This window comes from Vulpes vulpes, chromosome 12 (genome assembly GCF_048418805.1).
Source record: "Vulpes vulpes isolate BD-2025 chromosome 12, VulVul3, whole genome shotgun sequence".
Classification (NCBI taxonomy): Eukaryota; Metazoa; Chordata; class Mammalia; order Carnivora; family Canidae; genus Vulpes; species Vulpes vulpes.
The window spans coordinates 77,438,831-77,464,968 of NC_132791.1; the positions used below are offsets into that span (position 1 = coordinate 77,438,831).

Sequence of the window (26,138 nt, forward strand, 5' to 3'; positions counted from 1 at the left end):
AGTAGGCTGAGTGGATTAAGCTAAACAAAAAAGTTTTATATATATATATAATATATTATATTTTATATATATAGCACATATATACATAGCATATGACTCCATTTATATAAAACTTCCAGAAAATAAAAACTATGAAGAGTGACAGGCAGATCATTGGTGAAAGAAAAGCAAGAGGGAGGAATTACAAAAGAAGTAAGGAAACTTCTGGAGATGGAGAATACATTCATTGCCTTGATTGTGGTTATGCTTTTGTGAGTGTACACATAATTAAAAATTTATCAAGTTGTATGCTTTATGCCAAAGAGTTCAATTATGACAATTATGCCAATAATGTTCATTGTGACATCTGTACTTCAAAAATTTGTTAAAATCTTTTTATCTAAATTTTGAATAATCTTGAATTACATTCATTGTAGCATTCCATTGCTTTGGTTTAAATATTGAGAACCCCATGTTCTAGAGAAATGGCTATTCAAAGGGGCCATCTACTGAATCCTTCACTATAGCAAAAAAGGAGAGAACTTGCACTGTGGAGGCCCTATAGAACCTCTTGCTGTAATCCAAGGAAACTGATCTCCTTCAAATATGAGTCACAGAAAAGGAATTCTCTTTGCTGCCATACAAAGGTATTAGATGCAAAAAATGAGAAAATATAGCATGTAATTATTCCAAAATATGAAGACTCACCAGAAAACTGTTTCCACAGAGCAGATCTAATTGTAACCTGAAATTAAAAAAGGAACCTAAAAGCCATGAAGCAATTATAGTTAGGGAAGGAGCACCACAGGGCAGTACATACAGGAGCTCAAAGCAGAGAACGTCAGGCAACAGGAGGCGATGCTCAGGCAGTGGGCAAATGAAGACAAGTTCGCAGAACTCAGGGAAGGACTATGGGAAAACAAGACAGAACAGTTTAGAAAAGAAGAGAAACCAAGCAAAAGAAAAGAGAATTGGCCTTCTTCCTTCATTGTGTCATCCATTATTTCCACAGTTCAGCGTGAGACTTTCTCTTTGTGATTTGATCTATCATTACTGTTCTCTCTGGGAGTAGTATTTATGTGGGGGAAATATTGTTTTGTGAATGAAGTTAATATAGAGGAATCAGAGGAAGAGAAAAGGCAAGAGGACATTAATGACTGCGGTAGGCATAGTACTCTACAGAAGAGTTGACATATCATAGTGATGTTCAAGAAACAAGTATTAAGTGTCCATGCTGCTGGGGGTTCAGAGGGTGTCCTTGACCACAAAGGTCATTACATTATAGTTATACATTATAGTTGAAGTTACCACTAGTACATGTCAGGACACACAAGAAAAGTTTTTATGGCAGGACAATAAAGATCCCATGATAGAGAAAGGGGCAGAAGGGGAGCTCCTTTAAACTTAGTGGGCTGGCAAACCAGTTACCTTGCCTCCCTGAATATTACAGTAACTCACTAGGATCCAGAGTGGCTCTATGTGTCTCCTTATTTCTTTCAGAACCCCGTGTATAACTGGAGTCCTAAAATCCAAGGCATCATCTTCAGTTCCATCTTCTATGGTGTACTCATCACCCAAATTCCTGTTGGATACTTGTCTGAAAAATACTCCATCAAGAAAATGATTGGCTTTTCATTATTCCTCAGCTCTCTACTTAGTCTGTTAATGCCAATGGCAGCTGAAGGTGGTGCAGCTTTCCTCCTGGCATGCCGAGTAGCCCAGGGAGTAGCCCAGGTATTAAGATAACACAAAAACTGAATAGGGTTTAAATTCACAGGAAGTATCAGAAATCAGCTGTCCCAATCCTTCTAATTGCAGGGGTCGGCATTAATATCTCAACACATGATATGGGTCAAGTGGGCTCCTCCCTTGGAACGAGGCCGACTTACTACCTTGAGTCTATCAGGTAATGACTTAAGGCCTAGAATGTTTGAATCCCATTGTCATTTCATTATATCATGTTCTTCCTAGAGCTATAAAAGATGTGTGTTTTGAGGTGTCCAGGGCTTTGGAAACCAACTGTTCCAGCATCTTTGTTTTAAAGATGCAGTAATTGTCTAGAATGAAGAAAAGGCTTCTTCATCTCAAACAGCAAGGGAAAAAAAAGAGAGAAAAGCAAATATTTTATTATTTTCTTCTGCTCAGTATTATGCTTTACAAATGTATTTCACTGAGAATTGTTGATTGCTACTGTGAGGCTACATTATCTCTATTCTCAGGTGTCTGTGTTCTTTAGGGGTTTTCTTTGTGTCTTCTGATTAGGAAATCTGCTGGGGTCCTTTATTGTTCTGCTTGTGACTGGATTCATCTGCCAGTCCCTGGGCTGGCCCATGGTCTTCTATATTTTTGGTAAGTCTCCTTCTATAACATCCCAGTCATTATTCAGAATTGAAAAAAATTAAAAATAAAAACTGACTATAATGTCAGTTTTATAAATAATTTAATTTATATAAAGCTAATGACATCAAAAATCATGAATTTCATTGAAGGAAAGGGAGAAGTTAACATTAAGTCCACATTACAAGCAGAACTATACATATGTCATTGTATATAACCTCCACAATTCTATAATGTAGGTACTGGAGATCCATACCCCTTATATGAAACCCTGGGGGAAAGAGATGACCCATTATTGTTCATAAAAAGGAGTATACTAACTGAAGCAATGCTAGGAAGGAGATACGTAGGGGAAGACACCCCAATCCCACTCAACTTTCTCTTTCTTACCTTCTTCTCAGGCTGCTTGCCTAATCTATCTAGAAAATAGATGACACAGGGGCCTGTTGATGTTCACTCAAGCCAGCTATCTGTGAGCAAGGCAGGATACAGAAGGGTAAAGAATGAAGGGCCTAGAGGGACAAACAGAAGACAACTAATGCATACTGTGAGCAAATGGCAAAGTCATGTGAAAACATGCCTTCTGTCTTCCAAATGCCACTGATCTTCATCACTAAATTAGTCATCAGTAGTAGGTAATGAGTAGCGACAATATCCAAACCCTATACCAGGAAAGGGGCTGATAACACTGGGACCATCTAGTCTGGTAAAAAGAAAACTTGAGAGAACATGCGTAGAAGAGAAATGCACCCCTGCTCTATATTACAAAATGAAAACTAATTAGCGGAAATTACAGGGAGGTGAGGTTTGTGCTCCAGGAATGACATACTCAATAATTAATGCTGCTTACCAGTCCTGATCAAAGGTTGGATGACCTCTGACATTCACATTGTATTCTTATTCCAACGTCATATGCATGTGTACAGCAACATATGTCATTTGCAATTAGCATAGGTGGCTCCAGGAGCCTCAGAGAAAAGCACTATGCATTGTACTAGGATAGCAGCTTTCCCATGAATTGCCTCATATGGAGGCACCTGGAATGGGGGGAAAGGCTTAGAGAGTAGCAGGGTAGGGATTCAGGTGGCTGCCTCCACAAATCTTTACCTTGAGGCGTCACATAGTGCCCACCAGATGCTAGATGGCCTGCCCCTGCTGGTGACAAAGGCAAGACTAAAACCAAGAGGTTTTGTTCCATTTGAACATTTTTCTTGATATAGTTAAATAAATCTGGATCCACACTGCTTTAAAGAACAAAATAACATCTGCCTTTGAGCAGCTTCTAATCGCTGTAGAAAATATCCCAAAAGAGCAAATGGCTTACAAACTCACATTTGTGCTTAAAACAGCCATCCGTCCTGCTATGTGTCTTTTCCCTCAAAACTTCTCAAGTCTCCTCAAATCTCTAAAATGGCTCCCTTTCTTCTCTGCCTTCTCTCATGTCACCTCTCTTTGAACACCTCCTTTTGAGAATTTATTGCTCAATCTGTCTGTACCCACTGCTTCAACCTCCCAGATTTCTTTCTTTTTTAATTTTTATTTATTTATGATAGTCACAGAGAGAGAGAGAGAGAGGCAGAGACATAGGCAGAGGGAGAAGCAGGCTCCATGCACCGGGAGCCCGACGTGGGACTCTATCCCGGGGTCTCCAGGATCGCACCCTGGGCCAAAGGAAGGCGCCAAACCGCTGCGCCACCCAGGGATCCCCACCTCCCGGATTTCTATGCAACTTCTATCTGACTCGTGTCTGACCCATTCTGCCATTGAGACAACTCTTGATCATTTACAGCTTCCATCAGAGTTGCCCTAAGTCCGCACTGAGCCCATTCTGGTGCCTCTCCAGCCAGACCCTCTTCATGAAGCAGAGTCTGTGGGTTTGAGATTATATGCTCATCAGAGCCCATGGTCATATTCCTAGTCATCACTCCCAGAATTATTTGCTCAAAGCAAGGCTTTTCAAATCTAGCAGGATTCTTCTGCACATCTATTGAATTTAGACTTGGTTGAGGAGGGGCAGGCAAAACGGCTTGCAGAGATGCGAATGGAACATGATAGGGAAGGTACGAATTTCTATACACATCCCATTAAAACATCTCGTGATATGGGAATGGATCTGGGTAGGAACAAGAGATTAAGCCTCTGACCACAGAGACCAGGGATTTGTGATCAGTGGAATCTAAGAATTCTAACTTTAAATCTCATTCTTTCTCTGGTTTCTTTCAAAAATTTTCTTTGTCTTATATTTTCTGTAGTTTGATTATAATGTGCCTTGGTGTAAATTTTTTTGTTTACCCTGTTGGTGTTCTCTTGAGCTTCCTATATCTGATTTGGCATCTATCATTCATTTTGGAAGACTCTAATTATTACTTCAAATACTGCTCCTGTTCCTTTCTCATTCTTCTCTTTCTGATAGTGTCATAATGTATATATTACACCTTTTGTAATTGTCCCACAATTCTTGGATACTGTCTTTTTTATCCTTTATCTCTATCGGCGATTCAGTTTTGGAAATTTTTATAGACATTTCTTCAGGCTCAATGATCCTTCTTTGGCCATGCCTAGTCTATTGATTAGTCCATTAAAGGCATTCTTCACTTCTAGATTAGTGTTTTTGATTTCTGGCATTCCCTTTTGATTTTCTTTAATATTAGAGTTTTCTGTCTCCTTACATGAATCATATATTTTTGCATGTTGTCCACTTTTTTCCATTAAGAGCTCTTAGTAATATTAGTCACAGTTGTTTTAAATTCTTGATTTGATAATTCCAATATCTTTGAATTGGTTCCAATGCTTGCTGTCTTCAAACTATATTTTTTGTCTTTTAGTATGCCTTATAATTTTGTTGTTGTTGAAAGCTCACCAAGATGTAGTAGGTAATAGGAACTGAAATAGTCTTTCAATGTGAGGTTTTATGTTTATCTGGCTTGGCTAGGGGTTAGGCATTGCTTACTATTTGCTATAGCACTAAGTTTCAGAGACTACAGTTTTCTGTTTTTGTGTTTTTACAGACTTCTTAAAGTTTGACACATGCGGCTTGTTTTTATTTGTATTCCCATTTATATACAGGGAACCTACTGATGTGGTGGTAAGGTGTATGTTGGGGGGGAAATAGTATTCTATAGTCATATGATTAGTCTTAGTCTTTCTGGGAGCCTGTGCCTCTGGGCTTCACTTTCAAAAGTCCTTCCCAGTGTTCCCCCCATTAAAGTAAGATAGGAAGGCCAGAGGGGGATGCAGGTGGTATTTCCCTTCCCTTAAGCTGGTTAGGCTCTGGTAAAGGTTTCCCTTGACAGCAGGCTTTGTTAAGAACAGAATGCTCTGGACATAATTCAAAACAGCTACTTTTCCTTTCCCCTCTCTGATCTTCACTGTGAGAACCTGGTTAGGTCTCCGGGAGGTAAAACTCACAAAAGTATGAGGGTCCCTCCAGGACTCCCTCCAACTCCAGATTTTTTACCTCTCAAACTTGTCCACACAGCCTACTGCAATTAACCAATTGCCAGGTTTTCCTACCCTGGTACTTGTTCCCGTGCAGTTTTCTGCTTCTGAGCTTCTGTTTCAGGAAGTTATAATTCTCTGTATCCACTCATCTGTTTGTCCAATTTGGGGGAAAATAGCTTGCCCTATGTCCTCAATTTTCTGATGGATAAAATAGGAGTTGTCGATTTTTACTTTATTCAATTTTCTTGTCACGAGGATGGCTTTCAAGTTCCTTACATGCTGAATCAGAAACCAGAAGTCTCTATCCAGGTCATTTTGAAGTTACATTTCTCAACATAGTGTGAGAAGACATATTTTATTTAAGTTTCTTAACAAATCTATAACTTGATTTATAACTTTTAAATGTTCATGTGAGTTTCCAGGCCTCACAAACGTTAGAGTTGCCCAAACCTCCATGCCCATAAATCAAGCAGAAGTTCTTCAGTCCACATTTGACCTGACCTCTTAATCACATCCACCACCATCAATGGTGCCTTTGCCTGACTCTGTGCATTGTATTTTGTTCTTCTGGTCATTCTGTTTTAGTCTTTTGCAGACTTATCCTCTTCCATTTGTTATTAACTCTTGTCTTCAAAACTCTGCCCCAGGCTACTCCTCTAGGACAGTATCCCCACCCTAAAAATATAATTCATGCTAAGTATCAATTACCACTTATTAACCATATGTCCCTGGGAAAGGATGTGGACCCTTCTGAACATCAGTGTTCTCATTTTGAAAAAGAGCTAATAGCACCACATGAGTTTCTGAGTTGACAAAAATAATACATAGGAAGGTACACATTGCACATGTATTTATTAGGCATTCACTTCTATCCACTTACATTTCACCTTGGGATTGGGTTCTCAGGTCACAGAATGATATGGAAATGGTATATTGTAGAAATACCCTTTTAATGCTTTTTAAAGAGTGTTGTAAAAGTCTCAGATCTTACAGTGGCTCCAAATTTCCACATGGTCTGATCCCATCAACTCTTGTCCTTATCTTTTCCCACCCACCCCCCTGCCTCCCCTCCAGTCACACTGGCCTCATGACCTCGGCCTTCGGCACTCTCTGCTCCCTCTGCCCCACATCAATGCCCCAGCCTTCACTGAGCATGACACTCCTCACTTCCTCCTCCTGTAACAACTCTCCATAGCTCTTGTTACTGATATCTAATACCTTTTAGTTATTTACTTTACTTCATCTCTTTCATCCACTAGACAGTAAACTCTATGATGATAGACATTTTTGTATTTTATTCATTGCTACATCCCCAGTACTTAGAATAGTGAATGGTACATAATGGGCATCTAATCAATATTTGTCAAATGAATGAATGCATTCTGGAAGACTGACTGATGAATTCTACATACTCCCTGTCTTAACAGAAGATTCCTCACAGAGGACATGTATAATCCCTCTGGCCTGGGCTATGTCCTAGGAGCATAGCCAAGACCTGGCTCTCAAAGCTAGGTGATTGCCAAGCCCTGTAAAAGCTTAGTTGTGCTATAGTCTCACAGTGGAACACACTGGCAATTTGTAGAGATAAGGGCCTAAGAACAGGGAGTCCCACTATCATGAGCAGAGGGATACAGAGTTTGGATCAGGAGAGACCAAAGGGCTTACCGTCCTTCCTGCAAAATTCATTCTGTAGGCAGAAGTAGCTACAGATACAGAGAGGACATCAAAAATGTAAGCCTTGTTGTAATGTTCTAAAGAACAGGGAGGTCCAGGTTCTGTGAGCGATAATGACAAATGCCTATTTGGGAAAGAGCTTTTACTATAGACAGAAACCATTTCGATTTTAACCTGTCCTACTTTGATAGGTGCTTGTGGCTGTGCCCTAAGTCTTCTCTGGTTCGTTCTCTTTTATGATGACCCAAAGGACCACCCATGTATAAGCATCAGTGAGAAGGAATACATCTTGTCCTGCCTCAACCAGCAGGTAGAACACAGATGCTCCACTGTGGTATCTCCCAGATTCTGTGCCAAATGAAAGTGTATTCCAGCTTGTCCTACGGTGCTAATAGTTATTTTTTTTTTCTCCAGGTCAGCTCAAGCACACAGTCTCTGCCAATCAAAGCTATGATTAAGTCTCTTCCATTCTGGGCCATTGCTTTCGGTTCTTTTGCTTTTCACTGGACAAATACCATTATGGTTTTGTACACTCCAACGTTTATCAAGGCCAAGCTTCACGTGAACATAAAAGAGGTAAGTCTACCTGTGTTCTCCAACTTTATGAAGGACTCTACTCATTTCTTTCTTTCTTATGACTCTAATCCTAGCTCTTGACTGCCCCTACACTGTTTAGCTGATGTTCTGTACCTGGATATTCACTGTTTCTAAGTCTTATGTTAACATTTCCCAGGAAAAAAAGGTGTAAGCAGTTTCTGGCACTCCCACAATAGAACACACTCACTCATATTCCCACCGGTTCCCTACCTCCCATTCAATGCACAATCACCCTGAATAGTAGTACTTATGGCTCAGGACCACCATTTCCTACAGAGACTAGGGTCCTTCCCTGTCACCCTGCTCAGCTCACTCCCAACCTGTCTCTTGGGATAAGGTAATGAGTCCTGGGTGGAGAACCCATGACTCAGGTCTTGCTTTGAAAGGATGGACATTCTCATTGCTTGTCAGACTTGGAGAATCAATATTCCCCTGAACCTTGCATTCAATGCCATAATAGCTAGAAAAGACTCCTATAGGAATAGAATGCCCAAAGTGCCATTCATCGATCAACCTCCAGTAACTCACCCCGGGGGCCAACCTAAACAGTGAGGTCCCTTAAGCACTCTCTGATTCAGTGTTATCCTTCTTGAGACCCCAGAGAGGTTGAAAGGATTAACAGCAGCGGTTCAGCATAAGGACTGTATGAATGTCTGTAATTGCTGCTATTGCTAGTTCTGCCATTTCCCCCAGGGCAGGCATTCCCCATTCCCAAATGTAGTCTTCCAATTTCTATTCTCCAGGATTTTCAGGTCCTGTGACTCTATGAACAGAAAACTAGACAGGCTCTGACAATTCTTTCTGACCCCCAAACTATTTTCCTCTTTCTTTTGGGGGGTGTGGCCCCAAGTATGAATTCTGAAGTTGCATGTTGATGGTTTCTTGTGAGGTGGTACAAATTTTAGATACTGAATTTTAGTTTAGGGATGACTCTATCATACTCACCCTCACAATAACATTTATTTTCCAGAATGGGCTGCTGTCGGCTCTCCCCTATTTGTTTGCCTGGAGCTTTGGCATCCTAGTAGGTCACCTGACAGACTTCTTCCTGTCCAGGAATATCCTCCGCTTAATTACCATCCAGAAACTCTTCAACACTCTAGGTAAGAACAGCCAGGACATTCAAGCACCTTGAGGCCCTTCGCCTCACCTAACTGCATGTCTGAATCTCTCCCCAGGACTTCTCCTGCCTGCCTTCTTCAGTTTGTGTCTGCTCTACCTGAGTTCCAGCATTTATAGCATGACCATTTTTCTGATACTTGCCAGTTCAACAGGAAGCTTTTGTATGGGTGGAGTACTTATAAATGGCTTGGATATCGCTCCCAGGTAGAGTGTTAAAAATCTCTTTCTTGTATTCAAACTCTCCAGGGTGTTTTAAGATTTCAACTATTTTGGAGTTCATGGCCAACAGTCCAAAATGCTTCCTGAAGAAGCATCAATATAGTTCAGATATATAATGTAAGTAATCATTATGTGCCTAATGATATATTAATGTTTGCAACTCATAAATACATATGAAGTATAGCCTAGTGATTCAGAACACAGATTCTCAAGTCAGGTTAGGTTTTATTTTTTAATTTTTTTTATTTTTTAAGATTTCATTTATTTATTCATGAAAGACACAGAGGAGAGAGAGAGGCAGAGACACAGGCAGAGGGAGAAGCAGGCTCCATGCAGGGAGTCCGATGTGGGACTCGATCCTGGGACTCTAGGATCACGCCCTGGGCCAAAGGCAGGTGCTAATCCACTGAGCCCTTCAGAGATTCCCCAGGTCAGGTTTTAACAGCAGCATGACCACTCTCCCCAAGCAAATCATTTACCTTCTCTGTGTCTGTTTCACACCAATAAAATAAAATAAAATAAAATAAAATAAAATAAAATAAAATAATAAAATAGGAGTAATAAGGGAATACTTACCTCTGTGGGTCATTAGAGGATTAAATAAGTTAATTCAGGTCAAGTATATAGAATAGTCCATGGCACATAGCGAACACTGTATAAAGGTTACCTGTTCCTCATGGCTATTGTTATTGTATGCATGTTTATATATTATAAATCCTCATGACAACCCAACAGATAGTAATACTTATTTTATAACTAAGGAAACTGAGGGTCAGATACTTGTCGGCCTAAGATCTCACCACTGGTTTGGGATCTTATCTAGGATTTTAATCTAGATCTGTCTGGTAAAATCTTTTGCTTTTACTGTTATACCTTTTTAAAAGATACATAAGTATGGCTGATGGAAGCAGCCCTGCCATTTGCATAGTTCCAGGGGGGCACTGTTTACCTTGTACTTTATAGGGCTAGTAGTCCCTGGGGAACATGCATCCATCAGGAACAGAATTCTCTGAAATTTAGCAAAATAGCGGCTGTAGGGTAGAGAGGCAGAATCAAGAAAAAGAATAATCCATATTCTGTCTCAATTCTTATAAAGAATCTTGCCCATGATATCCATACAATGTGAGTGCCGGAGTAATGAGGACAGGTATCCATTTGTTTTATTCAGTTCCAAGGCCTTTCTTAAAAATGCTCGCAGGAGTTCTGATTACTTGGAATTATATAAAACATGTAAGGATTATTTGATGTAGAAGGCACAACATCAACTAAGCCGCAGGCATGTTGAAATCAAGAATATATACGGTTCTTTCTGCCCATGGATGCCACTGAGGAAGCACGGTTAAAGTCTCCCCACCGACCACTGTCATGTCTAAGCCAGAGTTTCCCAAAGAGCCTGAACAGCTGCAGAAGCTCTTCATGGAAGGTTTGAGCTTTGAAATGACCAATGAAAGTCTGAGGAGCCATTTTGAGCAACAGGGAATGCTAATGGACTGTGTGGTAATGAGAGATCCAAATACTAAGGGCTCCAGAGGCTTTGGGTTTGTCACATATGTCGCTGTGGAGGAGGGGGATGCCTCCACAAATGCAAGGACACACAAGGTGGATGGAAGAGTTGTGTAACCAAAGAGGGTTGAATCAAGAGAAGATTCTCAAAGCCCTGGTGCCCACTTAACTGTGAGAAAGATTTTTGTTGGTGGCATTAAAGAACACCAACTAAGAGATATTTTGAACAATATGGGAAAGTTGAAGTGATTAAGATCATGACTGACCAAGGCAGTGGCAGAAAGAAAGGTTTTGCTTTTGTAACATTTGATGACCATGACTCTGTAGACAAGATTGTCATTCAAAAATCCCATACTGTGAAGTCACAACTGTGAAGTAAGTAAAGCCTTATTGAAGCAAGAGATGGGTAGTGCTTCATCCAGCCAGAGGTCAAAGTGGTTCTGGAAACTTTGGTGGTCGCTGTGAAGGGTGGTTTTGGTAGGAATGACAACTGTGGTTGTGGAGGAAACTTCAGTGGGTAAGGTGGTTTTGGTGGTAGTCGAGGTGTTAGTGGATAGGGTGGTGGTGGAGATGGCTATAATGGATTTGGTCATGATGGAAGCAACTTTGAAGGTGGCGGAAGCTGTCATGATTTGGGCAATTACAACACTCAGTCCTCAAATTTTGGACCCATAGAAAGAAGGAAATTTGGAGGCAGAAGCTCTGCCCCTGTGGTGGTGGAGGTCAATACTTTGCCAAACCATGAAACTAAGGTGGCTATGGTAGTTCCAGCAGCAGCAGCTAGTTCCAGTGGCAGAAAGTTTCAATTACTTCCAGGAAACAAAGCTTAGCAGGAGAAGAGAGCCAGAGAAGTGACAGGGAAGCTACAGGTTACAACAGATTTGTGAACTCAGCCAAGCACAGTGGTGGCAGGGCCTAGCTGCTACAAAGAAGACATGTTTTAGACAATACTCATGTGTATGGGCAGAAAACTCGAGGACTGTATTTGTGACCAATTGTATGACAGGTTATTTTAGTTTCTGTTCTGTGGAAAATGTAAAGCATTCCAACAAAGGGTTTTAGTGTAGATTTTTTTTTTCCACCCATGCTGTTGATTGCTAAATATAAGAGTCTGATCATGACACTAAATGAATGTGTCTTTAAAAAAAGAATGTATATAGAAATAGGGGCACCTGGGTGATTCAGTCGGTTAAGTATCTGACTCTTGGTTTTAGCTCAGGTCATGATCTTAAGGTACTGGGGTCGAGCCCCACATGGAGCTCCATAATCAGTGAAGAGTCTACTTGAAATTGTCTTTCCCTCTCTTTCTGCCCCTCCTGCTCATTCTCTTTCTCTCTAAATAAATAGATAAATCTTTTTAAGAGAGAGAGAGAGAGAGAGAGAGAGAGAATATATACAGAAATAGAAGAAATTATAAATAGCTAGGATTTTTTTTTATTTACTCATGAGAGACAGAGAGAGAGAGAGAGAGGCAGAGACACAGGCAGAGGGAGAAGCAGGCTCCATGCTGGGAGCCTGACATGGGACTCGACCCCGGGACTCCAGGATCATGCCCTGGGTTGAAGGCAGGCGCTAAACCACTGAGCCACCCAGGGATCCCCAATAGCTAGAATTTATTGAGCATTTTTATGTGTCTGTTATGACCCAGCATGGATGAGAAACTGTCCATTATAGTATGGCTGAGGAAACAAAAGACCAATAAAAAGAATTTATGTAAAGTCACACCGTAATAAGCACTGAGGGCTCATACCTACATGTCTGCTTCCAACTGACTAGCTGTAGTCACTCCCTCAATAGGGCTATTTGCTAGCATCTGGTCAGGAGGATGCGGAATAATCTCAACCAGCAATGGCTTGAGTAACATAGGACTTGGTCTAAGTTGCATCATTCCAATGGACCCAAATTCCATGTAAGCCAGGTAATTTTGTAGGGCCAGTGAGAATAAATATACTAATCTACAAAGTGGAAAAAATTCTTAGTTCATCCTCAATTTTGGGGGCATATGTGTGTTACAGCTCAACCATATCAATTTGTATTGCTTAAACTATCTTTCATTAATTAGATGAAGACCAAACTTACTTAAGCAAGAGTGTTCCTAATCATATACCTCCCTCACCTATTAAAGAGAGTTCCCTTAGAGAATAAATTTCTAATTTGTCTTTTTAGGGAAATTTAGTCTTTGTTAGAACTAAAGAGTTCTAAGTCAGGGATTATATAGTTTGGAGCAAAACAAAGGTGCAGGAAAAAAGGTCTGGAAGGTAAAAGAAACAAGCAAATGTGATTTTGTTGAGAATATCATTTGGGAAATAAGGTTGAAAGAGGGAAGACCTAAGAATGTAATAGTTTCCATCACTTTGGTGCAAGAATAGTAAAGCACAGAGAACTCTAGAGATGTTCTGTAATGCATTAAGAAGAAATTGTCATTGCCTTGACATTCTTAATTGGAGGCTCCAAAAAGACTTCAATAGCTTTTAATTATTTTTGACTGATTGGATGGATTGTACACCCTTGAATTTCCTCCATGTGGGTCTGAACTATAGTTCAGACATCAGAATCCTATTCAGGCTCTACTAAATCATAGTATGCCAAAATATAAAATTAATAAAATTGAAAGTCTACTTTAATGACTATTTAAACTCCCAAATGCCCTTTACCATGGGCTGTTGCAACCGAAGGATGAGCAAATTTAGAGCTGATTGTTTTCCAGAAAATTACCCTGCATTAGAACAACCTTTGTTTTCATCCCCCATATCACATACTTACTGTTTGAGGACTGAGTGGCATGAGGATAAGACCATAAAACATTGTCACCTACTCTAAGGTCAAAAGAACTGCTCCATCCTATGGATGTGTAATGGTTTTCAGAGGAATTGTCAAAATACTCAGGATTCTTGGCATTGGTTTGTTTCTCTGACTACAGAATGAAAGCATCTCTTTTAAGTAAAAATAGGTCAAGTCCTTTCCTATAGCCATAGCATGCTAAAGACTTCTGAATCTGGGAGGAGAATACAGTCATTAAAGATGTCATAGTTGGGGGCAGCTCCTATGGTGCAGCGGTTTAGCGCTGCCTGCAGCCTGGGGTGTGATCCTGGAGATCCGGGAACAAGTCCCACATCCGGCTCCCTGCATGGAGCCTGCTTCTCTCTATGCCTATGTCTCTGCCTCTCTCTGTGTGTCTCTCATGAATAAATAAAGTCTTAAAAAAAAAGATGTCATAGTTACCAATATATAATAGGATAAATATAAAGAAAACCACTCCTAGACTTGTCGTAGTAAAATTCCTAAGACTAGAAAGGCAAAGAGAGAGAAAAAGAGATCTCTTAAACACAGCCATAGCAAAAAGCACATTACTTTCATTTTTAAAAAAGATTTTATTTATTTATGTATGTATTTATTTATTTATTCATGAGAGTCACACAGAGAGAGGCAGAGACATAGGCAGACTCTCTGCAGAGACCCTGATGCGGGACTCAATCCCAGGACCCCCGGATCATGACACAAGCCAAAGGCAGACATTCAACCACTAAGTCACCCAGCTGCCCAGGCACATTGCTTTCAAAGAAGAAATAATAAGACTGGGAGCTCCCTTTTCAACAGAAACAATGAAAGCTAGAACCCAATCTTTAATACGGAAAAAAAAGAAAATCATCATTAATTAGAGGTGTATATCCAGCAAAAAGTTCCTTCAAAGAATTAAGGTAATATAAAAATATTTTCAGGCAAATTGTGAGAATTCATCAGCAAAGACCTACAATGAAAACTTTTTAAATGGGGGGATCCCTGGGTGGTGCAGCGGTTTGGCGCCTGCCTTTGGCCAGGGGTGCGATCCTGGAGACCCAGGATCAAATCCCGCGTCGGGCTCCCGGTGCATGGAGCCTGCTTCTCCCTCTGCCTGTGTCTCTGCCTCTCTCTGTGTGTGTGACTATCATAAATAAATAAAAATTTAAAAAAAAAAAGAAAACTTTTTAAATGGGAATTCTTTGGGCAGAAGCAAAATAATCACAGATGAAGTATAGAAATACAAGAACAAATAAAGAGGGAGAGGAAAAAAAGTAGAGTAAATCTAATAATTACTGAATTTACAAAAGAAAACAATACCATATAATGTAAAAAATATATGTAGACTAATATGTAAGACAATAAAAAAGACAAAAGATGAGAGGGTATAAATGAATATTGTTCTAAGGTGCTTTCATTAATGAGAATTTGTAAAAATATTCATTTATATCAAACCAAACTCAGTCAAAAATATATGTTTTAATCTCTAGGGTAACTATTGAAGGATAGTAAAAGTGTAAAGGAGATGATATTTTAAAAACACGATGAAAAAGGATCCAAGAAATGAAGTTTAAAAAGGAACATAAAATAGGTGGAAAAAACAGAATGACGATCATATTAAATGAAATGCAGCAGAAAAACATAAAATATAAAAGGACTATATCTTCCAAATTTTGAGTTAATCTGGATGGGAATAAGAGTAGTAACAAAATGTAACAGATTAAAAGAAAAATAAAGGAAAACAGATCAGCCAATGTAGACTTTAAGGCAAGATGCATTACTAGAGATAAAGAATTTTTTAATAATTACTTTAATTCACTAGAAGTATAATATACTAAATTTCTGTGCACCTAACATTTTACAACTGTGAAGCAAAATTTGAGAAAACTGTTCAACTTTAACATAGATTGGGCAAGCTGTGGATGATTGACATTCCAGCTGAGGGAAATTTGAAAACGCTAAATACCAAATGTAAGGGCACCTGGCTGGCTCAGTTGGTGGAGCATGTGACTCTTTGTCTTGGGGTTGTTCAAAATCACCATTTGAGCCCCACATTGGGTATAGAGACTATTTTTTAAAATATCTTTAAAAATAAAATAAAATACCCAAGGCATCAGACAGCAGCAGAGGCCAATAGGACCAAAGATACAAGAGGATAGCACTTCCAAGGTCAGCTGACAACTCCCATCACTTTTTCCTTGGGGTTATTTGCCAATTAGCAAAAGGCTGGTAATCCAGATTTGGCCCTAGGACAAGCCTGCTGCTCTGGATAGAGAAATTAGTCCAGCATTTGGGTTGCAAAGGGCTGGAGTGACAATATTGAAAGTTAAGGAAATTTACACATAAAGTCAGCTTCTCCTTGAGATATTTGTTGAATTCTGAAGTTCATTGGGGCAAGTGGCAAAAATCTAAACCAAAACCATAAAAGAAGCATGACAGAATTTCCTATACTGTCTATACTAAGGAGACAAGATCTAACGAGGCCTGGAGGGACCTGGCGGGATATACTGAGCTCTCCATTTAATAGTATGGAGGGTATTACTTAATGAACTGGAGGATACTACAGGTAAACTGAGTCTTATTACAATTGCAACCTAACCTCATCTTAGTTCATTCAATAATTAGATTAAAGCGATCACACCCTCCCTTCCAAATCTATTAGAGAAAAGGGTGAATCTTTTCTTGCAAAGTATAACATATTCTTGGAGTCCCTACAGTTCTTACTCACAATGTCCAGAATTTAGTAAAAATTACTAGGCATAACAAAGGATAGGGCCATGTGATAAATAACCATTAAATGGATTAGAAATTGTCCTACAATCAATACAAGTATTGAAATTACCAGGTCAGAAGAACTTTGAAATATCTATGATTAATATACCCAAGAAACCCGGGGAAAAGCTGAAGAGAAGATAAAGAATTTGATCAGCACTGGAACCTATTTTAAAAAATGAAAGTTCTAGAACTGAAAAATAAAATGTCTGAAATTAAGATCTTAATAGACAGGTTTGACAACAAATTAGGATTGATAAATAGGAAGACATATCATAAGAAACATAATGGAAATGTGGAACAAAATGCAAAGGCTAGCAAATCTGTACTTGAGTCTCAGAAGGAAAGGACAGATAAAACATGACATAAGCAATATTTTAAGAGAAAACAGCCCCAAATAATCCAGTAATGAAAGACAGCAAATCACACATGCATACAGCTCTGTGAATTCCAACCATGATGAAATGTAAATTGTAATTTATATATATAGTAAGAATGCTGAAAACTAAAGACTAAGAAAAAGATCTTAAAAGAACTAGAGCAAGAAGGCATGCCACTTTCAAGTAGTAGTAAAATCTTGACATCTAACTTTTCAACAGAAACCATGAAAACCAGAAGATAATGATATGAGCTCTATAAAGTGCTAAAAAATAAATAAATGTCAATCTCAAATTTTATCCCTACTGAAAATATTCTTCGAAAATCAAAGCAAAATAAAAATGTTTTCAGACAGAGAAATTGTCACCAGGGGATCTTCACTAAAAGATATACTATAAAGAAATTATTTCTATTGAAATCTGAATATGTTAGAAGGACTGAAGAGCAATTAGGCAGGGTAAATATGTGTGTAATCAGAGGCTATTGATCCATAAAACCAATAGAGAATAACCTGTGAGTTGAAATGCGTATCGAAACAAATTACATTAAGGAATTAAAATACAGGATGAAATAATGCAAAGAGCAGCAGGGAGATAAAACAGAAATGTCAAAATACTAAAATCTTAAACATGTTCTAAGCTCTGGAATACAAAAAATAGTAAAACTGTAATTTGTAATAAACTTAAGGAAAGAGTACATGTCATAATATCTTCAATGCTTGAGAAGAACGGTGAAATAATATCATGGAAGGAAAAATAAAATGAAATGGATAAATCTAGAAGAAAAAGTGGAATATAAAAGAGGAGGTCAAAAAGAAAATAAATAGTGAACAGATAAGGATGATCACAAGTATATTAGTAATTATGTTACTATATATGAAATACTTCAAGTAAGTATCAAGATTGTTAAACTCAATAATAAAGGAAATACAGCTCTATGCTGCAAATAAGAGACACATTAAACATGAGGACACAATAAGGATGCAATTAAAGGATAGAAAGAAGTATTCCAAACAAATATTAACCAAAAGAAACCTGAAATAACTATGGAAGTATCAGAAAAAAATAGAACACTATTAGAAATAAAGAATGTTAGTTCATAATATCAGAATTATGTCTCTGTTTGAACCCAATACTATAGATTATAGATCATATAAGATCATATAAGATCATTATAGATCATAATGAATATAATTATATTCATTATGAATTGAGAGAACTCAAAGAACTAGACAAATGTACAATGAAGGAAGAAATTTTCATAAGCTCTTTCAATGGCTTGTGCAAAAATAGAGGTAGACAGAAAGCTAGTAAGGATAATGGAATAAAGAACAAAATTAACAGAGTTGACTTAATTGACACTTGTGGAGCACTATGCTACAATGAACAAGGAGAGGATTCAAGTTATTTTCAGTTGCTTATGGGACAGTTACTGAAACTAATGATATGCTGGGTCATAAAGCAAGCTGCAGTTGATTTAAAATGCTTGAAATTATTCAGAATATATTCTTTGATCACAATGAATTAAGGTTGCCATTGAAAGCAGAAGATACATAACCCCATTGCTTTGAAAGTAATGTTTAAGTTAAAGAAGAAATCACAATTAGAATTAGAAAATACTTTAAAGTATAATGAAATAGGACATTTCAAAGCATGTGGGATGCTTTTAAAATCATGCCTAGAGAGAAATATATAGCTTTGAACATATATATTGAAAAACATTTAAGTCTTAAAGTCAATAATTATGTTTCTTATCCCAAGTAGCCAGAAAAAAAAGCAGCAAATTAACCCCACCCCTCAAATTATGAAGATTAGGACAAGTAAAATCAACAATGTCAAAAGTTGGGTCTTTGGAAATTAATGAAATTAATGAAATAATGAAGACTGATTAAGAAAAATAGAGAAAAATTATCAATACCCATAATGACAAAGCATGCATTATGGTAAGTCTTAGCATATATAAAAGAAATAACAGAATATTATGAACAACTTCATGCCAGTAAATCTGACAATTTAGGTGAAACTGACGGGCACTGAGGGGGGCACTTGACGGGATGAGCACTGGGTGTTATTCTGTATGTTGGTAAATTGAACACCAATAAAAAATAAATTTATTTAAAAAAAAAGAAACTGAAAAGTTCCTCAACACACACATACACACACACAGAGTTATAAAATATAATTTTTAATATTTTTATAGGGAGAGGGGGTCATGAAGATAAATGTGACAAAGGCTTAGAAAAGGCATAAGTGGCCCTATTCCCACAAAAATCCTAGGGGTCCTATTGCTAAAATTAATCAGGTAACTAAATTCTGGGGACAATTGGTGGTTTCGATCCCAATCTGCACCTATGATTGCTCATAACCTTAAATGTTTTTCTTTATACATTAGAACACACTCTTCAGCTCCCCGTAAAAAGCAAATCCAATTTCCATCCAGTGACTGCATACAGCCCAACATGCAAGGACTCTCAGCCCATGTGTGATACCCCTCTGATTAAGGGACAGAGAAACTAATAGATAAACTATATATTCCCTCCCATATTCAATAACAGAATAGGAATAAAATAGACCTAGGAAATAAAATGCACGGAGCAAAACAACCAGAAAACCTTCACTCTCACAAAACAGAAGAAAAGAAAACATAGAACTTTTAATGGTGAAATTTATTGAACAGGAAAGGCAAATACTCCCCACCCTGGAGAGAACTACTTTCTTAGTAAGACCAACTGATTCTGCTCTCCAAAAGGCACTTCCTCGTTCTCCATGACTGATGGATTTGACCCCTACTCTATCAATCATTCTCTGTGACTTCCCTGCTTTTGTAGTTCACTTTCTGCTTAACTGGGTTTGGGTACCCAGGACTGGCCAAGCACAGTTGCTTGGAAACCAAGCTTCTGGCTTCCTCATCTGAACATTGGGAGCAAAAGCTGGGGCCAGTAGCTCTGGGACCGTGGGCATAGACCAGGTGAACAGAGTCCTTTGATTTTGTGTTAACCTTAAATCAGTTCCCATCACCAATAAGCATCACTTTCGGAATTTCTCAATTGTATTCAGAGATTTTCTAATCTTGCTCACTTTCTCAATCTCTTAATAGTTTTTACTGTGAAAGCCAACCTTCTTGACTTTGTACTGCAACCAGAAAGTTACTTATATCCACATAGTTTTTTGATATTTTAATGAAATTTGAAAAACAGGAATGAAAAATTCAGGAAATCAAAATATATCTCTCTTACTTCTCATTTCATTAGGTTAAATTCTCCTGTAGCATTTGTATGACTTTACATCTGTCTTTTTTTACATAGTTTTTATGGATTCCTTAAAGGAGTTACAGCTATAATTGGGATGATAGGAAGACTAATTTCTTCTACTCTGTGTGGAGTGATCCTTAATCAGGTAAGGAGCATCCAGATATGGGTGGTTACTTTTCTCATATCTTATACAGAGAAAGAAGGTGATATATACGCAAACAATTGTGGAAGTGACATCAGTAGGAGGTGAGTAATGACATTTCTCTCACATTAAACTTGGTCAGATCAGGCATCCCTCTGAATCTATATATAATATGATTTCTTTCTCATTGGATGTCAATTAGTTGTGCTGGGAACATTTTAGTCATTGGTCATGGGAACAGAAATAGATCTGTGTGATTTTTAACAATGAATGTATGGCTGGATCCAAACAGGAATTTGGCTGAGTGAATGGCAATATAAATAACAAGATTCAGTTTTGTTAGAAAAGGAATGAAAAATCAGGAGCAAATAGAATTAGAGATCAAAAGAATTCCCTCTATAAAGGCCAACTTGTGTTTCTATAAGTGTGGGGGACAAGGTTACCTGAAATCTTCTTAAGAATGCTAAAATGCTCTATGAAATTTAAATAATCATTTTCAATGCATACCTGATCTTGAAAAAAGATGTAAGAGAAAAAATTTCAGAGATGAAAAATGAAAGGGGCAACCCAGTTGGCTCAGCAGTTCAGTGCTGCCTTCAGCCCATGGCATGATCCTGGAGACCCAGAATTGAGTCCCACATTAGACTCCCTGCATGGAGCCTGCTTCTCCTTCTGCCTGTGTCTCTGCACCCCTCTCTCTCTCTCTCTCTCTCTCTGTTTGTGTGTGTGTGTGTGTGTGTCTCATGAATAAATAAATAAAATATTTAAAAAAGAAAAAGAAAAATGAAGGAAGAACTTGATCCCAGAGAGGTCAATGCCCACTGAAGCTTTGGGTTGCCTTGGTTCAGTAACCCTTGCTGGTTGATCTGTAGCTTCAGCTATGATGAACGAACCAAGAATAAGAGAGACTATCCCAAAACCATTCTTTAAAAAATAGTCAGACTGGAAGCACTGGCGCAAATCTATAATCACAAAGAACTATACCTTCACATTACTAGTACCATATAGCTTATATACAAGCTTGGTTTATTTGAAGGAAAATCCTAAGGTGAGAAGTAGTAGAATCCTAAGGTGTCATGTTATCCCATGACATGGACCAAGGAGAGATGGTTTGCATTCACCATAGTCAAATTTCCCAAAAAGAAGAACTCTCCACCATCATGATCTATGTACTTATGGTATCAGAAAGGCAGGAAATAGCACTATGGAAACTCCTTGGTCAGAAAAGTGGTCTCAATAGAAAAACAGAATTCCAGGAAACCAAGCTGTTTTCTCCCTGAGTATAGAGCCCACTCAGCCTGTTCTTCCATTTAACTCACTTGGATATGCTGAGTAGACCTCCAAAAGTTGCTAGGTGAGCTAACTTAACTTCTCTGCTGACTTCCAAAAGGTGGGAGGAAACAATGGCTTCGTAACAGTTCAAAGTTGTGTCTGCCCAGATGTCTCTGTCCAGTAAGGAAACTTGTTTCTCAGGCTCAGCTTCAAAGGGAATGGAAAAACTGAATAAAGACTCCTCTGGACATCTGGAACAATAAGCCAATTTTCACAAGGGTTTGAGGCCCAAATTCAAACTCTGTTTCAAATGCCATAAGCCAAGCATTGAATTTCAAGTAGTCCCCAGATGCCTACTGGAAGCAAGTAAAATTTTTTTGGAGAAATGCACTCTAAATTCATACTCCATGATTTTCTCATGTGTTAGGGTTTATTGAAAATGATTTTATAATCAATCAAAAATCACCAAACATGTAAAGAAATAAGGTGTCTTGTGAAAGAAGAATAAAAAATAACCTTGGAATCAGGCCCTCAGAGACACTGGAAATCAATGCATATGTATAAAGAAGCAAAAGAGAGCATTGAAAATATAAATAAGCACAAGATTTGACAAAGAACCAATTAAAAATATAAAAACTGAAATAAAAAATTTCAGATGAAATATAGCTAATTAGTGAGATTCCTGATTCCATTAATGACAGTAAGTAATTTGGGTTGATTCTCTTAGTAAAGGCAATTTATTTTTATTTTTTTAAGATTTTATTTATTTATTCATGAGAGGCAGAGACACCGGCAGAGGGAGAAGCAGGCTACATTCAAGGAGCCCGATGCAGGACCCGATCCCGGGACTCCAGGATCATGCCCTGGGCCCAAGGCAGGCACCAAACTGCTGAGCCACCCCTGGCAATTTAAAAGGTTGGGAAAATATAAAGAGTCTTCAGAGAAGAGCCTCAGAGAACCCGGGACATGGAAAACTTTAACAGGCAACATCTGGAAGATGTCAGGAACTGAAAGAATTAAGCCAAGGACTACAGGGTATTTTGTACTGGGATGAGGAAAGCAGATTTTCTGGTTACTTTTGAGGGTCTACCAAGGATGAGGACCCTAATAAACTAATTCTTATTTGAGTCTGAGACCTTCCAAGTGTTGCATGGAAGGAGTAAAGGTGAACAGAAATAAAGCAGCCCTTACAGGCTGCTTTGAGTCATCTGGGCAGACCAGAAAATATCCAACCTTACTTAAGAGGGTTATGATTTGCTAGAGTCGCAGATGAATCTGGAAGCAAAAATACCACTTGGGAGGAGAGGCCTCACCCACTCAACCATCACCAGAAATAGTTTTCTTCAAGTGCAATCTCCTGCAACAACAAAGGATAACCAAGCACATGCTTTACATCATTGTCCAAATCAAACCCGACTAACCTTGACTTCAGGGGGGCTGTGAAGTACAGTTGTATCATGTACCAGGAAGGAGGACCAAAAATGTCACATGGGTTCACTCTTCCAGTCACCAAACATTCAGTTCATTCTCCTTTGCACAAGTGTAAAAATTTCACTTTCTCCGGAAAGGAGGCAACATAAACCCAGAGTCCCACCTAGTTGTGGCATCGGGTGCAAAGTGCAGCACAACCATCCATCAGCCATCATAAATACTTCCTTTCATAAAAATAAGATTAGGAGACAAACAGGAGCTACTGGTTTACAGTAACGCTGGCACTCTGCTAGGTGGACATTTTGAGAGCAACCTCTCGGTGTGCGCTTGAGTGTTCTTTGATCAGGTCCTGAAGTGAATGTAGGGACTGGTAGGCTTTGGAGTGGTCTGCTCTGATTAGTGTGTTCTGTGTGGAGTAAAGTGAGTGAATCAAATATTTGGTGATGAAAAGAGTAGACTAGGAGCTACTTATTGCAACAATAATTTTTTTTTCTGGTTCTTCTCTTGGCATTTTCCCACTTCCATGAAGTTAAATGTATTCATGCAAGTTATTTTGGCCAGTGATGTATGAGAAGAAGTTATGTATGTTAATTCTGAAAAGAAGTGTTAAGAATCAGAAGGCCATTATCTCCCTATGACACAGCGACTGGTAACAATCAGAATGGTGACTGTATCTCTACCATCCTGGATCTGGGGATGAAGAGATGTAAAGCATAGCTCCTAGCCAACCTGCTGTGCACCCTAGTATAACCAAAAAAACCAAATCTCTGCCATTAAAAGATACAAAGATAGCTACAGTGAGAAATTTTAATATACCACTTATAGTAATTATTGCAGCAAGGAGAAAAAAAATCTGTAAAAATATAAAAGAGTTGAACAACACAATTAACATACTTGGCCTAACTGACATATATGGAATGCCACACTGAACAACTACAGAATCCTCATTCCTTTCAAGGTATATAAATGTCCTTGAACATTTACAAAAATTGACTATATACTCTGCCATTATGTAAATCCTAGAAATTGTAACAGGACTGTAATTAGACAAAATATGTCCTCCAATCACAATTAAATTATGATGGAAATCAAAGATAGAATAGATAAATAGAAAATCCACTCATATTTTGAAAGTAAGAAATAACATTTTAGACTGTCAGTTGCCTGTATTGTCAAACTCAGTGATTTAGCTCAGTTCTTCCACTGAGAATAGATGGCAAATCAGACTTCAAAGGATAAATATTCTATAGAAAACCAAAGTGCAATAACATTAGAAACTACGACCAATAGGATTTCTAAAAAGATCACATATGTTTATAAACTGAACAACATGACAGTAAGTAATTTTTAGTTTTAAAAGAACATCAAAAAGAGAATTCAGTAACACTTAGAAGTAAAGGACAATGAAATTGTTACATGTGGAAATATATTGGACATTTAGGGTAATTTATAACTTGATATATTTCTAAAATAAAACACAAGAAAGCCAATCAAAAATAAATAAGCTAAGCATTCAACTCTAGAGCTCGGGGGGGAAAAACAGGGCAAACCCAAATAATAAGAAAGATTAAAGCAATAAGGGTAAAAGAAATAAATTCTACAGTTAATAAAACAATAGAGAAGAAACACAAAACTTAAAATTGGTAATTTGGGGATCCCTGGGTGGCACAGCGGTTTAGCGCCTGCCTTTGGCCCAGGGCGCGATCCTGGAGACCCGGGATCGAATCCCACGTCAGGCTCCCTGTGCATGGGGCCTGCTTCTCCCTCTGCCTATGTCTCTGCCTCTCTCTCTCTCTGTGACTATCATAAATAAATAAAAATTTTAAAAAAACATTTAAAAAAGTTGGTAATTTGAAAAGATTAATTAGATAGACAATCTTTCTGGAGGGGGATACAAGAGACAGATTCAAATGTTCGAAATACCAAATAAGAAAGAGAAATTTTTGGAGAGACACTATAGATTAAAAGCTAAGAATATTAAGAACAACTCTATGCTAAAAGTTTGGGAAAACTGGATGAACAAAGATATTCATATTCCTAAAAATATTTACAGTGAAAAAAAATCTACAGTGAGTATTCAAATCTCAACTCAGCTACTTAAAAGCTATGCCACTTGGAAACACTTCTTACTCTAAGTCTTGGTGTATCCAGCTATAAATGGCCAAAATGACACCAAAACCTTATGAGGGCTTACCAAATCAGATCTGCATGCAAGTACCAGATGTTCATGTATTCAACCATAACAGCTATTTATAACATTATGTGCATACCCTTCTAAATGCTATCTTATTATGCAGCATTCTGAAATACTAGCAAATGCAATTGGTCAAGAAAAGTAAGTCACAGGTATATATGATGTAAATGCAGAAGAACAAAATAACATTATATGTAAAGAAAAGACTGTCCTGGAAGAGGGTAGAATTCAAAGTTAGATATTATATTGTATAAAAGTCTAAAGCCAAAAAAATAAAAAAATAAAAGTCTAAAGCCCAGTATCTTTTTTTTTGAAACCCTATTTTTTTAAAAGGTTTTATTTATTTATTCAGAGAGAGAGGCAGAGACACAGGCAGAGGGAGAAGACACAGGAGGTTCCATGCAGGGAGCCGGATGTGGGACTCGATCCGGGGTCTCCAGGATCACACCCTGGGCTGCAGGCAGCGCTAAACCACTGCACCACCGGGGCTGCCCTAAAGCCCAGTATCAACCAATATTACAAAGTACCTATGGGAAAAAAACACTGAAAATCATGCAAAATCCAAATGAAGAAAACCACACACATATGAAAGCAAAATCAGTGAAACTACATGAAGAGGGAGTCATATCATATTTTGGACTTTTGGACTTCAGGTCCAAATCACAGTGAATTCTATTAACTGAAAATTATTGAAACTTTATTATCTATCATTAAATTTCTGGGCACATCTCTCTCGGTCCTTTTCCTGACTTTCTGTTTGCCAATGACCTGTCAAGCTTGGCATGCTTTAATTAGAGAAATCACTATAATTACATATGTTCAATGTCTCATCTGAAGGAAACAAATAGTTTTATTTTGTAAATGTCTACTCTTAATTATATTTTATTTTGCTGACTTTAAATTTTTTTTGAGTGAAAGAGAGAGAGAGAGCATGCAAGTTAGAGTGGGAAGGGGCAGTGGGAGAGGGAGTGAGAGAATCTTAGGCAGGCTCCACACCCGGCACAGAGCCATTCGGGAGGCTGAGATCATGACCTGAGCAGAAATCAAGA

The 26,138-nt window shown here is 38.2% G+C and overlaps 1 protein-coding gene across 31 annotated transcripts in view; it reads left to right on the top strand.

Annotated features, from left to right (window-relative positions):
* Nucleotides 1-26,138, top strand: part of SLC17A1 (solute carrier family 17 member 1) — a 78,384-nt gene that overhangs the window by 12,386 nt on the left and 39,860 nt on the right. For 24 of the 31 annotated variants that reach the window (XR_011995653.1, XR_011995652.1, XR_011995647.1 and 21 more), the window contains 8 exons: nt 1,480-1,713; nt 1,798-1,885; nt 2,242-2,328; nt 7,623-7,741; nt 7,846-8,007; nt 8,999-9,131; nt 9,207-9,354; nt 20,105-20,195. Coding sequence is in view for 21 of the 31 variants with exons in the window: in XM_072728974.1 (XP_072585075.1) it covers nt 1,480-1,713; nt 1,798-1,885; nt 2,242-2,328; nt 7,623-7,741; nt 7,846-8,007; nt 8,999-9,131; nt 9,207-9,354; nt 20,105-20,195 (1,062 nt within the window). In the remaining 10 variants the exon portion in view is untranslated. Of the gene's footprint in view, nt 1-1,479; nt 1,714-1,797; nt 1,886-2,241; nt 2,329-7,622; nt 7,742-7,845; nt 8,008-8,998; nt 9,132-9,206; nt 9,355-18,563; nt 18,759-20,104; nt 20,196-26,138 lie in introns of those variants that run through there. The other 7 variants (XM_072728978.1, XM_072728990.1, XM_072728977.1 and 4 more) reach the window with 3 other exon arrangements.